Source organism: Canis aureus, chromosome 18 (genome assembly GCF_053574225.1).
Source record: "Canis aureus isolate CA01 chromosome 18, VMU_Caureus_v.1.0, whole genome shotgun sequence".
NCBI lineage: Eukaryota > Metazoa > Chordata > Mammalia > Carnivora > Canidae > Canis > Canis aureus.
The window spans coordinates 12,991,638-13,010,645 of record NC_135628.1 but is presented as its reverse complement, the minus strand read 5'-3'; the positions used below and the strand labels follow the sequence as shown (position 1 = coordinate 13,010,645).

At 39.2% G+C, this 19,008-nt stretch overlaps 1 protein-coding gene across 2 annotated transcripts in view; it reads right to left on the bottom strand.

Annotated features, from left to right (window-relative positions):
• The window catches only part of AOAH (acyloxyacyl hydrolase), a 158,642-nt gene that overhangs the window by 109,424 nt on the left and 30,210 nt on the right, over positions 1-19,008 (bottom strand). For both annotated transcript variants that reach the window (XM_077856197.1, XM_077856198.1), the window contains exons 4-5: positions 14,083-14,149; positions 7,242-7,341 (exon numbers count right to left, since the gene is read on the bottom strand). In XM_077856197.1, coding sequence (XP_077712323.1) covers positions 7,242-7,341; positions 14,083-14,149 — 167 coding nt within the window. The remainder of the gene's footprint in view (positions 1-7,241; positions 7,342-14,082; positions 14,150-19,008) is intronic.

Sequence of the window (19,008 nt, the reverse complement as noted above, 5' to 3'; positions counted from 1 at the left end):
ACGTGTATAACACTCAAATTGTGTTTGCTGTTGCCTTTTATCATTCAGCCCTAATGTGTGCCTGTCACACAATAGAAGCTTAGTAAAGGTCTATTACAAGAATAAAAAAATGACCGTTTATTCTTTAAAAGCCTATCAGTTTCATCCAAGACACTTTTGACTCTAGTACCATTTCTGGTCCCAGCTATCAATGATACGGTTGTCTTCTAGGTACAAATACGGGTTTATTAAGTGATGTAGTTTGGAAAACTTTATTACCTCTTCCAGGGCATTGAAGTAGTACACAAAAAATTGATCCAAAGTTGTAGGTTACTCTTCCTTGAATGTATGTTCCCTTCAAAAGTAACATTTGATTTTCTAATTGTTTGCCAAGTCACAGTTGAAGATCAGCCATCACTCAAGAAGGAAATTTCCTTATCCTGAAACTCTGATGATAACAAAAATTGTTCTTTATTATTTCATTTGTTTTTCCCTAAACTCAAATGTGTGAGAAAGCACTCACATCCTCTACAAAGTTAGGGTGGAGGACAGGGGAAGAGCAAATACAAGCTGGAGAGGTTGACCAGACAACGAAAGAGAAGAGAAGCTTAAACTATTTCTGTATAGTTTAATTTTGAGCTACTATTTTGCTAGAATTGTCTATAGCAGTAGCGATGTAGTGATGTAGTGACGATGTAGTGATGATGACACAGGAAGTAATTTTTCTTCTGTGTTTGACGCAGATTCTGTTAAAATGAAAGTGCTAATTCATTTTTATTTTTGCGCACACGCCACACAAAAAAAGGCAAGTCAGAGTTACATAAATGTTGAGAGGACAAAGCCAGACTTTGGAGTTTTGGGTCTTGTTAAACAGAGTTGGAGTAGAGAAATTTACCCAAACACACACACACACACACACACACACACACTGTTTTGGGCAAAATGGAAGTGATCTAAAAAGTTTGGGGAAGATTACCTCAGCCATCTGAAATCACTGTGTGCAGAGCTCAGCAACTCGTTATGCACAGAAGGGCCCAGTTGATTGTACAGAATGAAATATAGTGATTCATGAATCTTAGAAAATGTTCAATTTCCTGTCCATTTGTAATTTTTTCTAAACCTTACTACCTGAGATTTTCAATTAAAAGAGATGCTAGATATTATATTTTATACTTAATGTGTTTTAAAAAATGAAAGTTCCTGAGATCAGCTTATTTATCTCTCAGTTGAACAACAAGAATTTGTCATGTGACATTTTCTCATAAAAACTGTGCAAACTTAATCCTTCTCAAACCCTTTTATGTCAGCTTTGGGGTAATTTGGGTCCCCAGGAAGCCTAAGTTCCCAGTGTATGCATACACTCCCACACACTCAGCCTTGGCGAACTGGTTCCTGCAGCAATCAGACTCACTTGGGAAAAGCCATTTCAAAGTCTGGTTGCTTTCCTAAGGCAATGGGTCCCCTCACAGCAGTTTATTATTTTTCTAAAATAAATTTTAAAATTCGTATTAATATGGTGCCTGTACTAGAATCTTGTAGAAGATAAGATGAAGACAAATGAGAAATGGCTGCTAAGTTTTTCATAGCTCGAGGATGACTCATGATAGACTGAGATGACTTACAAAAAGATCATAATTTCATTTTATGTGTAACCCCAATTACACTTTATTTTATGTAGTGCTTATTTGAAGCAATATTTTATTTTTACATTAGGATATGTTGGATGTATATTTCAGTATATTTGCATTTTACTTCTGTTTATGAATTTTTGTATTGGAGATGTATTAAATACTCTGTTTTACTGATTTCAAGTACTTAAAATATGTGAAGTAAATTCCAAAATATGCTGAATTTTTACTCCAGTATTTGAATAATTCTTTAGTATAGCACTAGAAGCCCTTTCAATCTGCCCCTTGTCTACATTTCCAGTCTCCCTTCCACTATCTCTCACCAGTGATAAATAAATATGTTTATCTATGTTTCCTTTCCCATATAGCGCTCACATCTGGCTTCCTCTCTTTCTTTGCTGGAGGCCCCTTCTCCTACCTGTGTTGTTTACATTGAATAAGCAAAACTGGTAGAATGGAATCTTAAAGCAAATTCATTCTTGACTCCCCCTCCCACTGCCTCACAGTGTTTTAAATGGGTTGATGGCCCCAGGGGAAATAAGGAGACTCTATCTCCACTAGAGCACACACTCTGAATATAATTCTCTTTTAATGTGGATCAAAGTGGTGTGAAGTAGGTCTTGAGTATGCCTCTGAGATGTTTGTGAATGTAGCATGTCCCTGCAGCTCAGGGGTGGTTAGGAAGGGCGTCTGTTCCAAGTTATAGGGTGTGCCTGGGGGAGCAGCATAAAGCCGAGGAGGCTCCCCTCCTGGCCCGATGGGTGCACTCTAATACTGATCTAATAAAGATACGATTCAAGCGTGACAAGGTACACATGAATTGAACCACATTCAATTTTCAGTGTCAGAGTCCTGCTTATGCACATGTGCACACAGGAGCAAACACACACACACACACATTCCAGCAGCAGGCAATGCCTTGTTTTGTATGCAAATGAGAATAGGAGGGGTATAAATAATCCCCTCAAAGTAGGTAACACAAAACCATCTGGGTGGTCTTTACAATGCAGCCTGCAATTTTCTTCTTTCTGTTCCTTTCCTATCCTGTCTTGTGCTCCTTTCTGCCCCCCTCCCTGCAACCCTCCTGGTGCCAGCTGAACGCTAGCTTGTTTCTTGCTTCAGTTAATCATGGATGATGTTTGTTATTTTCAGCACACAGTAGATAAGGACACGAGCCATAGCTAAAGGATTGGCAAAAAGTGGACTTGGAATGTCAACTGCACTGTGGTTGATGAATAGGCAGTTTACTAAGGTCCCTAAATGTGGTTCCACTTTTACGTTTGTTCCTACAAAAGTCAGACCCCATTGCTCTACACTGCCGAGTTCTGCCCACCAGCTCCCTAGAGCAGAAGGACTCTCTTCTTTCCTCCACCCTGCTGCATGCATTTCACAGGGACAATGGCTCCAGTCACATTATTTGTATTTTACCAGAATCAGAAATGCATGCAAAGCAGGACATTGAGGGTGCAGAGTCCTGCTTGTGAGGAATTACTCGCCTAGGAACAGTGGTTCAATTAAAAGTAACTATATCCCAGGAGTAGCAGTGAGGCCTGCAGCACAGTGGGGAAGAACTTGGGCTTTAAAGACAAACAGACCCGGGGCTCAATGCTTTCATCGCCACTCATTAGCTTTGTAATCTCTTTCTCCTAGTCTCAATTTCCTCACCTGTAAAATAACCCCCACCCCCTAGGAGCTCCGTTAAATAGGATCACACATGTCAAGTGCAGTGCTGGTATATTATCCAGACACCAAACATGTGCCCAGCACAATGGAGGCAACAAAGATGGGCAAGATGCAGACCTGCTGCCTTGATAAGCTTATATCTTAATATGAAAAATCTATGTAAACTTAATATTTTGATATCTCTGAGCCTTACTTTCCTCATCTATGACATGCAGACAACAACAATACCTACTTTGGAAGATTGAGTGATGAATGTACATAAAACATTTAGAACAACACTGGCACACTGTAGTACTTCAAAAGGTATTTACGACGATGGTGGAGAGCAGTTAATATTTTGTGGAGAAGATTAGGAATTATTCGACAGGGAAATTGATGGAGGCATGAGCTCGAAGGATGGGCCTGGTATCGGGAGAGTATCCTCGGTGGAAGGGATGATTGGAAACAAGGGTACAGAGGTGGGAAGGTTAAGGTGAGCTCATGAAAGAGACAGTCACTCCATTTTGGCTGCAGCAGGGGGTACACAACGATAACAGCAGAAATCCAGGAAGGCTTTTTGAGAATCTTGAAATGCTAAGTGAAAATGTATACCTTACTGGGTAGGCAGCATAGAGATCATAAGCAGGGGGGAATAATGCGATCAGAGATAGGCACTGGAAAAATTAATGTGTCTAACGAAGTAAGGGAAATCAGAATTTCCATCAGTGATGCAAATGAGAAGCTAGTGGCACTCTGTTTATTCATTCAACAAATACTTCTTTGTTAGGTGTGAGGCGCCATCCTAGGCATTGGCTGTACAATGGTGACCAAGGCAGAGTCTGTCCTCCTGGAGCTTATAGTCCTACTTGGAGAGATGGATAAACAGGCAACCGCCCAGGCTATATCATTTAAAACAGTGCAGGTTCCATGGAGGGGCCTACAAGAACTTCAACACGATGGGTAGGTAGAATGAGTCAGGGATGGACTCCCTGAAGAAACAAAACAATATATGAACTGAGATCTGAAGGATGGGAAGTCCACCAAGTTGAAGGATGAGGGAGAAACTGCTTTGCACATCAAGGCACTGAGGCGGAGTGACAAGATCAAATTCACTGTACAGAAAGGCCTTTCTGGCCTTGGTGTGGAAAATTCTTTGGAAGGCAGGCAAGAGCAGAATTTGGTTGGACTCACTAGGATGCTAGAGCAGGAGTGACATCAAAGGGTGATTGTGGGAATCGTTCACACAGTGATACCATCATGCCCTCAAAACACAACGAACCTCATAGGCAAAAGAAGACAGACACAGAGAAGGCCATATTGCAGGATTCCACTTAGATGACATTCAAGAACAGGACTGAGTAAGGGACAGGGATAGATGGTAGGGGGCTATAGGTTCAGGCTCACAGAGATCCCCAAAATGCTGAGTTATAAGGAAACCAGAGTTAAGTGAACAGGCCAGACCACCCTGCCCTAGGTGTGGGTGGAGAGGATGTCTTTTTTTTTTTTTTTTAATCACAGTCATCTGTGACCAACACAGAATAGACAGACCCCAAAAAAGAAGCCATTAAAGATGTTATCACCAGTCCTTACTCACACCAAGACATCACAAGAATGATAAGGCCACAAGCTTCCTGGTCAGTTCTAAATAAAAGACTGTCAGTGGAGGCCCACATTGGCAACCCTGACAGGACCCCTCTCACTTTTGAGAGTTCTTTCTTTCTTTTGAGAGCTCTTTCTTTCTTTCTTTCTTTCTTTCTTTCTTTCTTTCTTTCTTTCTCTTTCCTTCCTTCCTTCCTTTCTTTCTTTCTTTCTTTCTTTCTTTCTTTCTTTCTTTCTTTCTTTTTTTCTTTCTTCTTTTTTTTTCTTAAAGATTTTATTTATTTATTCATGAGAGACACAAAGAAAAAGCCAGAGACATAGGTAGAGGGAGAAGCAGGCTCCCTGTGAGGAGCCTGATGCGGGACTCGATTCTAGGACGCCGGGATCATGACCTGAGCTCAAGGCAGACACTCAACCACTGAGCCACCCAGGCTTCTGTCCCCTTTCTTAATAAACTTCTACCGCTTTACTCACTCTCCTTTGTCCACAAGATTCATTCCTTGACTCTGTGAGACAAGAACCTAGCTATGGTGAAGGCTAAGCACAGGGCCATGGAAAAGTGAGTCCTCAGTAAGTATTGGTTGTTGCTATTAAAGAATACTTGGAGGCAGAAAAGAGGGAAGCTGTCCACGTTTGCGCCAACTGCTTCTCCTCTCTGGGGCACCTGAAGGGATGGGGGCTAAGGATGGGGATTGGAGGAGGAGGAGGGGGAGGAAGAGGAGGACCAAAACAGTGAGTGGGGGAATGTCAGGCTGACCAGGGAGCATGCCCTGCTGGGGTGCGAGCTGAGCATTTCTGGATTGAAATCCTTCCACTCCCTCCCAGCCAGCAACTGCAAAGGGTGTTGTGATGGGAAGACAAGGAATTGGTATTTCGGATATAAACTCCATAGGGCACAAAAATAAAGAATGCCGTTTTACATGGGATAGTTTGAAGTTGAACATTTTGTAACTATGTATAACTGTGAGTGTGATGTATATATACCGTGATGTTATTTAAGGAAACGACAAAAAAATCCGCATCACTTGCCTTTGTGCATGGAGACACGTTTCCTCTGTGCATTATTAAGTAGTGAATATTATGATACTATATCTGCATGTTATTTGAACACTTGAAAAGAATTTTAATTAAAAGCCCAATCCCTCCTAGAAACCAGTGGATTCCAAAACTTCTCAGGTGGAATTTGGGGAAATATAATTGGCACAGAGTCAATGACCAAGAAAGCAGGTACTCCAGGGATTCACATCTTTTTCTTCCTTCTCAAGGGGACTGGCTTGTGATATCTCATACTGTCAGTCAGCAGCATCATGTTCATTGGTTAGGCCACAAAGTGCTAAAGTGACTTTATTTCAATGAGGATAAAAAGGAATTTACATATAAAACAGAAACCTATTGTGTCACACACAGAAAAACTACAATTCTGGAATAGGAGGCATAGAATCTTATTTTATTTTATTTTATTTTATTTTATTTTATTTTATTTTATTTTTTTTATTTTATTTTATTTTATTTTATTTTATTTTATTTTATTTTATTTTATTTTATTTTATTTTATTTTATTTTATTTTATTATTTTTTTATTTGTTTTTACGGGAAGCTACTGAAAAAATCAGCATTTTGAGGCCTAGCTAGATTTAATATTATACTCTCATTCAGAATGTGAGCTGAGAATTTTGTAAACATTCGCAGCTCTGTCTGCCTGTATTTTAACTGAAAAACGTCCAACAATTGGACACAGGGTGTTCTGAAAGCGCTATCTCTGAACAATAATGATACTGATAATAATTATATTGGCTACCACATTTATTAACAGTTTTTTATGTAGCAGGTATTGCGCTGAGCATTTTGGATGTATTAGCTCACTTACTTCCCACAACAAACCTATGAGAGAGGTATTTTAGGCATTTAATTATACCCATTTTATGGGTGAGAACAATAAAGCTCAGACTAGGGTGACCAACTGCTCAGATTTTCCCAGGATGTGGGACATTCAGTGCTTATCCCAGGAAAGTCCTGGGCAAACTGGATGAGTTTACCTTTCTATAAAAGTGACCAGTTTGTTTTTTAAATGGTAGAGAGAAAATTAACCTCTTCTCTTCTTGGCTGGTTAGTTTTCCCACCTACTACCAGCCCAGCTCTAGATGATAGTCTACGATGGTTAAATAGCAAAAACATTCTTTGGCAGCATGAGGAGGGGGGAAGGGTCTAGGTTGAAACTGGGGAATAGTATTTCACACGATGTAATTGAAAATGTCATTTTGCCTCTCTCTGTTCTCAAATCACTGAGCCAGGGAGGCTGCACCTCCTTTTACAACATTTCCAAAGGGCTTGCACGTCAGCATAATCTGGCATTCAAGGTGAAGACCCACTCACCTTGGGAAGCGGGTAGAGATGACACAATGGTTGGCCAGGGTCCTGCTTACAAAACTCCAGGGAATGACACACCACATCAGCATTCATATCTGTGTTAAGCCTGGAGGGAAAGGGGACAAAACAAAGGCTATTTAAGATCTCTCAGGCATTTAAGAAATAGAACCTAATTCAAAGGGAGGTAAATCCCCAGAATGGATTCTAGCACAATGTTTGAGTCCAGGCCCATCTAGCTGCCAGGTCATAATGAGCTCCTGCCCTGTCGCTCTCTCCTCTGTTTAGGATAAGGTCCTGGGGGTGGAGGGGGCATGGACGGCAATGGGCTATGGTCAGCCTCTCACACGGGCACTGTGATTCTTTTTAGGAGAAGCCACAAATAAAACTGGGAAAGGAAAAATGGACAGGGGTATAATCTGATAGAAACAATATTTTAAGGTTTTCTAGGCCTTATAGCAAAAAATCATGTGTGATAAAGCCTTAAATACCTAAAATTATTTTCTTAGGCATAATCCAAATTCTCTCTTTCCCTTTAAAATAAATATATTTCTTGACCTTTTGGAAGAAAATAAAATATAGTTGATTGTCCCCATCCCTGATGGTGTAAGGAAATTGTTCTTCAAACATTTTGGTTTATATTTGGTTTGAAGGGGCTAAAGCAAACCTTCCATATCCATTTTCCACCTGACATTCCCCAAACTCTTCTTACCAAGAAGAATGAGAACAATGTGCTGCTTCAAAGAAAGGAACAATTAGAGTATTTTTTTTTTAGTAACTTTTCCAAGTAAATCATTGATTCAAACCCAATCCAACCAAAACCAAACCAAACAACAAAAAGAATCCATAAACATGGACTGGTAATATCTAGAGACTAATCTCAAAAAAACCGGTCTAGATTTTAGAAGATACTTTTTAGGGTTTCTTCCCAGCTCACTTGACCATATAACTGTCTCCCTTCACCCACAGGGGCAGGTTCTTGGCAATTGTGTTTAAACTCCCTATCTCTGGGCCAGTTGATTGGACCTCATTGGATGACACTGGACAAGTATAATCAGTCAGATTATCTTACGGAAACTTAGAATTAGTACTAAAGACTTCAACTTCATTCTGGGCTGTTCTCAGGATAACAGGAGCTATAATGACTTTGGACTGTAATGTCATTTTCTGCCATATGGACTGAGTGGTTGGAAAGTTAATCTATAGGATAGGGTGCAGGGGTCAGAACCCAGTGGGTGCAGTGAGGAAGCCTGGGGAGAACATGCCCCGGTGTTCTGGTGGCTTCCAAGTCCTGATTCCATCTCTGTCTGAAGCCTAGAAAGATAGCTTCTTAATCTTTTGTGAGCATCTGAATTACGAGGAAAAAAAGAGAATCATCTGCTTGTCCCCAGGGTTCCTTCATGAGAGGTGGAGGCAACATAAAGTATAAAAGGAGGCCACATCTTCTAAGTTGTGGGGCAAGCTGTCTGTGGCAGATAAAGTCCATTAGCCAACTAATGTCTTCCAAGGGTCAGTAAATCAGGGGAGGGTGGCTGTTTTCACACATCTGTTCTCAACTTAATGGTTCATTTATTTAACTGATGACTGCTGTCTTTTTGGGGGTCTGATATTTAGTGGGCTCAGGAGGATGATAAATAGGGCTCTGCTTAACTTTTTTTTTTTTTTTTAACCTACAGCCAATGCCCCATCTGTGGTAATCCAGGATCACCAACTAATCATATGATATCCCAGATCTATTCTTTTTCTCAGCAATAGGCAGATTTCAAGTGAGTGAACTTGAATATGGGAGTGGAAATGGAGGCCTCACAGTCAGAAAGTGAGACTGGTAGTCTCTATACTGAAGAATAGGAGAGGAGAACTAGGTATTTGGTGTTCTCTACAGAGTCCTCTAAGATCGGAGCTTCATCATCAAAAGACTGAAAGGGAGAAGTGGTCCTTAGGACAAGAAGAGAAAATGCTGAGCCTCATAAATCCAAACAAGTGTAAAACCATTAGAATGTACGAGATGCAAAGAAGTGTCAAAGTAGCACATTGCTCTTCACCAGCTGTGGGAGAGAAAGCCCAAGTGACACATAAAATGTGAAATCCTTAGGAAATGTCCAAATTCATAATAACCATTCCTACCCAACATTGTTTTCCCATACTAGCAAAAAGACCAAAATAGTCACATTTTAATTTCCTTTCTTTTACTACCCTTACAGGTACAGGGGTGTGCAAGAATGAGGCACGTGGTGGCGGGCTGGGGATGGTGGAGGAGGAAGCATCAACACATTTGGCAGAGCTAATTAACAAGTTTAATTAGGATCACATAGAATGAAGTCAATGATGGTGATCATCACCATAAATCAAAAGAAGGATGCAAGGTCAGGGTTAACAGACAGTCAGAGTAACAGCCTATGGCAGGGAGTGAGGACAGGGCCTTCCACACATGAAAGCTCTCAGATTTAGACCTTGACATCACTTTCAAAGGCAGTTTATGTATTAATATGTAGTCACAGAGATATACTCATAGTATTGAAGGAAGATCATCCTCATCCAACTTAATACTTTTATCCCAGTTCTGGACCACACTCAGAGTGCACTAAGTGACTTTATTCACTTCCATAAATCTTGTATAGTAGTCCTCCTTTTATCTGTGGTTTTGCTTTCCATGGTTTCAGTGACCACTGGTCAACTGTGGTCTGGAAGCAGACGATTCTCTTCCTAACATATTGTCTGGAGGTCAATAGTAGCCTAACACTAACACAACATCACAATGCCTCATCCTCTACCTCTCTTCATCTCATCAAATAGGCATCTTAGCATCTCACATCATTACAAGGAGAAGGGTGAGTACAGTGCAATAAGATACTTTCAGAGAGAGAAAGACAGAGACCACATTTACATAACTTTTATTACAGTGCATTGTTACAGTTGTTCTATTTTATTATTGTTAATCATTTCCTGTGCCTAATTTGTAAATTAAACTTTATCACAAGAGTGAATATATAGGAAAATAGTATATATAGTTCATTACTATCTGGTTTCAGGTGCCCACTGGGGTGTCGTGGAAAGTATCCCCTCTGAATAAGGGGGGGGGGGAACTGCTGTAATTATCTTATGAATGGCACAGATATTGCTTTGTATTTTTGGTTTCTGAAAAAAAACACTTTAATTACATTTAAGCATGCTATGTTATAAACCTCATTTTGCATTTTCTTCTAAAAAATATTAGTAGTTTAGGCCTCTCCTGATCTCTGAGTGCTCCTAAGTTTGGAATACAAGAGTTTATGATTAGAGGAAAGGATAAATTAATCCCAGGAAGCAACGTGAGATGTACAGAAGATAAGGATCAGGCTTCATACAGCAACCCATGGCACAACGGAGGTTAAGACCAGGCAGAGGAGGACCCAGCACATGGTCACTGCCTAGGATCGGCTGCTCCTAGAAGTAGCACCTCCCAGCATGACCCAGGTTTTTGGGAGAATGCTTGAGTGTTCAGGTGTCCCACTTCCCAAAAACATCCTGTGGCTTGCTGATGGGCAGGAAATGTAATTGCTGAACAATTAGTCCATGAATCATTGAGAATTGACTGGTATGAAATAATGAGGAGGGATGCCCTCTGGATTAGGAAACACATTTAATACTGGAAGCCTGAAATTCAGGCAAAACTGAATCATAAGGTTGTCATTTTCAGCACCTGTATCAACCCAAAACTGTATGTGATTGATCAAAACAAGCTGTAGGAAGAACACATCAGAAGAGGAGAAATGGCTATTAGCAAACAACTAATATGGGTGCTAGGAAATTACTCACAAACTAAACTAATAGTGGAAAGAACCATGACTAGGGATGGTTTACTACATCTGTCTTTCTTCAAATGGCCCACCCCATACTAATGACAATTCGTTGTCTTATGACTTTGAGTCATCTCAAAGGAAAAAATGTCCTCCTCTCGTACCACCTACTCAGGGAGTGACCCTCTTTTGGTGGTTTGCAGGGCCCATTCTTCCCTAACACTGTGTTCATTTGTTGTTATTTTAGGTGGGGACTGTCACATCTGCAGTCCCTAGTACAGTGTCTGTCTATCCTCTCTGATCCTTGCGCTTAAATGTCTCACACTTGCCACTTTCCAGCCAGCTATGGAAGAGCAATGGGTTTCTCAATACACCCAGACCACAGCCCTTTTAATCCGAAGACACTTGGTAGCTGATCTCTGGCTCCCCCTCTTGGGTACCTGCCTGCACTGCCCTCTTTAGCTTCTATGACTTTTTTTCCCCATCTACCTCTCTGGTTCCCTGATTTAGGCCCAGCAAAACCTTTCTGGACAACCTGACACTTCCCCCAGAGCACCTGGCTCATACTAGGTATGTATGCAGATTCCATGAATAGGCTAAGAAGTTTTTTTCTTTTAAATCTGTTTTAATATGTTCAAACAATTTCTTTGGAGCAGTCTAGTCATAGCTCATCTTTGGTGATACTTTTGTTCTTTTAAAATAATTAATTCAACAAACATTTCTTCTCTTCCCCTTCCCTCTCTCCCTTCCTTCCTTCTTTCTACATATTCAGTATTTTGCTAAGTACTTAGAGATGCAGAAATGAATAAAATGCAGTCCTGGCTCTCAGAAGGCTTTCAGTCTACTCAGTGACTCAGAAAAGTCCATGGAGAATGAAATTACACACAGATGTGGTAAGTGCTTGTTAGGGGTTTGCATGGGGTCCTAGGAATGTGTATGTGTGTGTAGGGTGGGGGGGGGGGGGTGGTGGTGGTGGGAATGTTGCCCATCTTAGCCTGCAGAGGGTCAGGAAAGCTTCCAGAGGAAGTGACTCTGAAGCTGAGGTCTAAAGAAGTAGAATCTATTTAGGGTAGAGGTTTTGGATATGCCAAGCAGGGGGAACATCTTATGCAAAGTTCCTGAGGCCAAAACCTCTTGGTGCATGTGGGGAATTACAAGTGGCTTGGAGTGTGGAAGGATGAGTCTAAAAATGTACTCAGGGACTGATTTATAAATAGCCCTGTGCATGTGGATATGGAATCCTGCAAAAGGTGTGAAGACTGAAGAATTTTATGTTAGTGCCATATTAGTTTGGCATTTAAAAGATATTTGGCCAGCTAGAATGTGGATTATTGACTTACAGACCAATGGGCAGGCCTTCCAGCCTAAAATCCAGTTAGGTGGCAGTTACAGTAATAGAATTATGAGCTAAAAAGAAAACATCCCTGCCTTCTAAACACTCTGTCTGGAATTCGTGAGAAATCGTTTATCATGATAGAGTGAGGTACATATTAATAGAAGTAGGTGCACAGCATGATTGATCACTGATTACCACTGTGGACTGTATGCTTTTAAGTTCTTTTAGTCTTTAAAATTCTGTAACTCTAGGCAACCTAGTTGTGGGGAATGCCTCTGAGCCTCTCTGCTTTGAGGTTAATGGCATATAAAAAAGGAACCACATAGGAATGATCACTGTAACACCATTCACAAAAGAGAAAACCATTAAACAACACAAAGACCCATTAATGGGAGAGTGAAGGAATAGAATCTTATGGAGACACAATGGAATATTCTATAGAGTCAGAGGGAAAGAACTATAGCAGTGACACAATGTTATCTCATGGATGAATCTTAAGCAAATAAATGGTAGGTCCCTAAAGATTATATACACTGTGATACTCTATTCATATATCAAAGAAATAACTAAAATAAGATATGTTCTAAAGAAATATATGTAAGAATTGTAGTAAAATTCTAATTATTTTATGTAATTATATATTAATTACCATCAATTATAATTATTAATCATTAATATATTGACCATTAATATTCAGTTAAAATTAATTTTCTATATTATATTGACATAAACATCTTATATCAATTATGATTCTGTATTTATATTACTTTATGTTAACATATTCATATAAATATAATTTATGTTAATATCAATTTATGTTAATATAAAATATATAAATTATTAGCATAAATAAGTAGACAGTTTTTTATGTTATATGATATATTAACATAATATATTAATTATTAGCATAAACTAACATATTTAACATAATATATATTAACATAACTATGTATACATATATACTAAAAGTATAGAAAAAGGAAAGCAAGAGAAAGATGAACATAGGATTTATTACCTGGGTGGAGAAAAGCATGAGAATGAATGACAGAGGGACTGGATGGTTAGAGTAAGTTATAACCCAAGTTCTAGACTTAGTTTTAGGAGATGACTTTGGAAGCTAATTACATTATTCAATGTAACTAAGTAACTAAATTATAAATATAAGAAAGCCACATATGGATCTTTGATGAGAAAATGCCACGAATAGGAAGGAATATAATTTATCTGATCCGGTACCTCTGAGCTAAAAAAAAAAAAAAAAAGAAACATAAGAGAAAGAAGGATAAAGATTATAATGGTGCCCACTCGGGATCCTGAGGGTCAAGGGCTGGGGGTAGGGATGAGGACAGGGCCAGGAAACCCTTGAGGGAGGAGAGAGAAGAACCTAAGAAGAACATGGCTTGGGAGCCCAGCTGGGAGAGAAGGGAAAGGCCGGGGCTCTTTGGGGTGCTCGGGGAAGGGGCCAAATGCCTGGGTCCGGACAGTAGGATTCGGTCACTTGTTGATAAAATTCCTTCTGAAAGGCTCTTGAAGAGCAATGGAGCCAAGGGAGACTTTGCCTCGAGTGACAGAGGATCTGAGTCAGGTCTGAATGCTCCACTACTAACAAGAATAGGAACAGAGCTTAAGCCCTTGTTCAATGAGTACGACCTGCTGGAAGTGGAACCAGCTGCCCAGCAGCTTTCCTGTTTCCCCATGTGCCAGCAACTAACCCAGGCTAATGTGCCGGCATACTCACAGTTTTATGAGGTCTGGTCCAAATATTTCTATCACTAAGTAGCAGGTGGTCTTCAAGAATAACTTTTCTAAGAAAAAATAAAGAAGGGGAAATAGATTATTTTTTGTTCTGGTGGACTTGATGCAGGAGTTAAAAATGACCATCTTTACTAGGAATTGATGCTGAATGATTAATTTATCATTAATTCAAGTTTTATAAGAGTTCAAGATTATAAGAGTTCGGGGGGGAAATGTTACAATTAATGTATTCATTAAAATATCATCTTAGGCTTATGTAAATGACACTTTGTTGACTGTACATGATGAAGATCACCAGTTTATTAAAAAAATAGAGTTAATTTTTTGGGTTTTATTTTCTTCTGTACAGCAAGAAACATGTGAATGTTGGAGACGATCTCCTTTGTCGAAATGAAAGAAAGAGGACTCACTTTAAAGTAAATAGTCTGAAATATAGCTTTGTTAAAAATACTCCTCTCCTGTGTTCATTTGGTAAAAAAGATTGCATTTTGGATATTTAGTTTTTGCTATTGGAATCCCAGAGATAGGAGACTGTCAAGATATCTCTGCCCTGCCATCCACCCCAGAGAACGCAGAGACACAGATGCCCTCCCCAGAGCGCCACCACCCAGGGACACACACACATTAACTAAGCAATCTCCTTCCTCTCCATTGCGACAGTACAGGGGTGCTTTGTGGATTGATCTGCACAATGAAACCTGTTAACTCTCTGGTCCTGTTTTTCCAATTTGTGAGTCTACTGTGAAACCTTGGGAATTAGGACCTCAGCACAATTAGGACAGACAGGCTGTCCTGGGAAGAGACAAGAATCTCTCCCTGACGAGGATTTATCTTGTCAGGCTTATCTCAAACTGAGCTACCCCACACCTTTCTTGGAAGGTAGGGTAGTGAAAGAACAGGAGAAACGTGGGGAACTCTCTCTAGTACTGCATTTTTACTCAATAGTAAATAATATAAATATTACTCTTGTATTATGATGGATCTATTCATAGGACTTTTTCCCCTACAATAAGGCATGAATTTCAAACACACTGTGCTTTTGTAGTAGGAACTTAAAATTATATCCCTACATTGACCTTATAGAAATGAAAAGAACATAGGGGAATACTGCATCTGATGACAACTAATTAGATAACTAGATGAGATGGACAAATTCCTCGAAAGACAGACTGCCAAAACTGACTCAAGAATAAATAGACAATCTGGATAGATGTATAATAAGAGATTGGATTAGTAATCAAAAGCTTCCCACAAAGAAAAGCCCAGAACCAGATGGCTTCACTGTTGAACGGTATCAAATACCTAAAGAAAGCATCTGAATAGATTTTTCTCCAAAGAAGACATACAAATGGCCAATAAGCACATGAAAAGATGCTCATCTTTAGCTATTAAGGAAATGCAAATTAAAACCACGACGAAGTGCCACTTCACACCCATTATGATGTGCTGTAATAAAAATGATAGATGATAGCAAGTACTGATGTGGAGAAATTAGAATCTTCATACACGACTGGTGGGAACATAAAACGGTGCAACCACCTTGGTAAATGGTCTGACAATTCCTCAAATGGTTCAACATAGAGTTACTATATAATCCAACAAGACCACTCATAGATATATACCCAAAAGAATAAAACATATACATCCACACAAAAACTTGTACATGAATGTTCATCGTGGCATTATTTAAGATACCCAAGAAGAGGAAACAACTTAATCCAAATGTCCATTAACAAATGAAGGAATGAACTAAATGGATTATATCCATACAATAGAGTATTATTCAGCTGTGAAAAGTAATGAAGCTCTGCCACATGCCACAACATGGGTGGACATTAAAAACATTACACTAAGTGAAAGAAACATAATTCCATTTATATGAAATGTCTAGAAGAGGCAAACGCATGGAGACAGAAAATTAATGGTTGCTTAGGTCTGAGGAGGATAGATATTTGGGGCAGTGACGGCTTAGAGGTGCAAGTGTCCTTTTCAGTATAATGAAAATGTTCTAAAATTCATTGTGGTGATGGATGTACATCTGTGGGAATATATTAAAAGCCATTGAATCATACATTTTAAATGGGTGAATTGCATGGTGTGTGAATTATACGTCAATATAACTGTTTTAATAAAAAAAAAACACCTCCTCTCCCCCCTGGGTGCTCCTTTGCAGGGGCACTGCAGTGGAGAGTGTCAAGAACCTCTAATGTCATAGGACTCAGAGACCCGAATTCAGCATCTGTTGATCTGCTTCTGACCTTGGATTGCTTACCTTTCAATTCCCTCACTTGAAAAATGTGGGAAAGGGATTCATTCTCCTTCACTAGACTGTCTAGGAGGTTTGGAGAATTATGTAGCAGACAGTCAAAATTACATGAATTGGCAAAGCACTCTGCAAGCAAGTTTCAAGTATAGCTAACATAGAACTAGTTTAGCTGAGAGCTGGGCAATATTATGCTTGTGCAGTACAGCTTGAAAGAGAAAATTTATCTTCTTTCTGGTAAAATAAGAGATGTTGGTGTGTGCGCGTGTATGTATTTTTTTTTTTTAGAACCTTGTTTTGCTCAAGTTGAAATGAGTGGCTGAAAGTTTCTCCTTGTTCTTTGAGTAGGACTGTCTGTTTCTCAAATGGATTCTGTGATCATTTATCAGACGGATTCTGTGATGATTAAGAGTGAGGGGCTCCTGGAGCAATGGCTAGTTTGGAAGAGGAGAAGCCCCCTTGACAGCTAAATTCTAGATCAGCACAGAAGGGTACCGAGTGGAGACATGTAAAGTGTCCAGCGCAAGCCAGATAGAGCCCAGTCAACTTGATCAGCTATAACCTCACCATTATTATTTTTTTTAACCTCACCATTATTGATACAACTATGGAAAAGATAGTTACTATCTAGGTGCTAGTCACCTGTCTGATGTACAATGTATACAGTTAAACTATCTGCGACCAGGAAGGTACAAGAACATTTGATTTCTACAGAGTCAGATTTGAAACAGCATAGAAGAAAAAAAAAATGTGGCCATTCCAAGAGCAAAGGAAAGTTAAAAAGGAGCAAGGGAGGAGTCATCATACATTAGATGTACACATGTGTATAAATAAAACCCAGAACATTCTAGGTTGGAAGTCACCTTCACATTTACCATGAAGAAGTTTCTCACAAGAACGTTTTGAGGGAGTGCTTATTTTTACCCTTGTTCTATAGGAAGGAACATTAAACTTTAGAGAGCTTAAAGCCCCCAAACACGGATCTACTACATCATTCAGTAAGAGATTAATTTTTTTTACTCCAAAAGCCCATGTTACTTAGAGTGTGCATTTCAACATACTTAGGACATTTGATTTGATTTTTCATCTACTCCAGGTATGGAAGGTATTGTGATACACTAAGTACTGGTGAGAAATTTGGAGCACAGGGAGATTAACTGACCACACAGCAAGTTTTGTGGCTATGATTTCCAATTTGCTTGGAGATTTTCAGAACTTCCAGAATTTGAGGAGAGTTGCCTTCCTCGTTTTAAATCTACATGAGTTTTTAGCTATCATATTCCATGAGAATAAGAATTTTGCAGAGGTGACCCAAGAAAAGTGAAGTTCTAGCAAGGGTCTCAGAGTGTATGAGTCTGCTGACCCCTAGGGAGAATGATTCCATTAATCATTTTTCCATTAACAATTCTGAGATTCTTCCAAGGTGTTTACTAATGAGAGCCAGAGGCAAAAGCAGCAGGTGAAACTGAAGGTCAGTAATGTTTTGCAGAATTAAAAAAAAAAAAAAAAAAAAAAAGTCTTCCCAGGCAAGGAAAGGCCAACATGATTTACTGAGTGATTATTCTCAAGAATGTTGCTTACATGATTTCAGACTGCTAAGGTTATGTTTTCTGAACTTTTATTGCTTTGGAGGTAAAAGCAATACTATTTAAAAATAATTTTTAAAATAGTAACTGTGTGTTGAAGTACATAATTTCACTTTCCCTGTCCCCCATTCTCCTGGCTTATCAGATTGAAAGCAATACTGGGTGCAGGTAGGCACTACGGTTCAGACCTATTTTGTTTTTAAGAAGAAGAAATCCTGAGCTAGAAGACTGATTATCTTTGTTACCATTTACAATTTGCATGGCCATTCTGCGCACTGGTTTCTACATCCATAAAATGGAAACGGTAATGCCCACTATGTCTTTATGTATGTCAAATGAAAGAAACTTTAAGCTGAACTGAATACCTTATTTCTATTCAGAGGTAGAACATTAGTTAATAAAATGAAAATAACCCCAAGTAGCATTCTTAATGCTTTGAAATTCCTTCAAATGAAAGATAAACCACTGTGGAAAACTGAAATACCTACTTTGCTTCCCTTGGTGAAGTATCAACTTTTATTTTACCAGAATCTGACTTTCAGACTCCCATTTACCTCATCAAATTCTGAAATGCCCTGTGCTGAGTCAAAAGGAGCCCAGACTGTACCTGGAATACCAGCAATCTTGGTTCATGTTGTGTTGCATTTCACTAGTACATTAGGACAGGGTCATCTAGGAAAAAGGATTTTTACTGAGCCTTTCATCTTTGAACAATACAACTTTGCCTAAAAAGAGAAAATCAAACCCCAGGTACAAATTATGATATGTGTCAGTGTGGTCTATTACATGGAAATGACAACCAATCAAAACAAGTCTTAATGATAATTATGACTGGTTTTCACTTTTTTCCTTTTTGTAAAATGAGGCAGCCCAGGTGGCTCAGGGGTTTAGTGCTGTCTTTTTGTAAAATGGTAATATTTTCCTCTAATTCAGAGATGTGAAAATACAGAGTAAGGTTATAATAGATTGTGAATGTCCAATAATAGGAGGATGGGTCAGTAAAATATGGGACATTTATATGGTGAAGAACTGTAGAATAATTAAGAGGCTTGACCTAAGT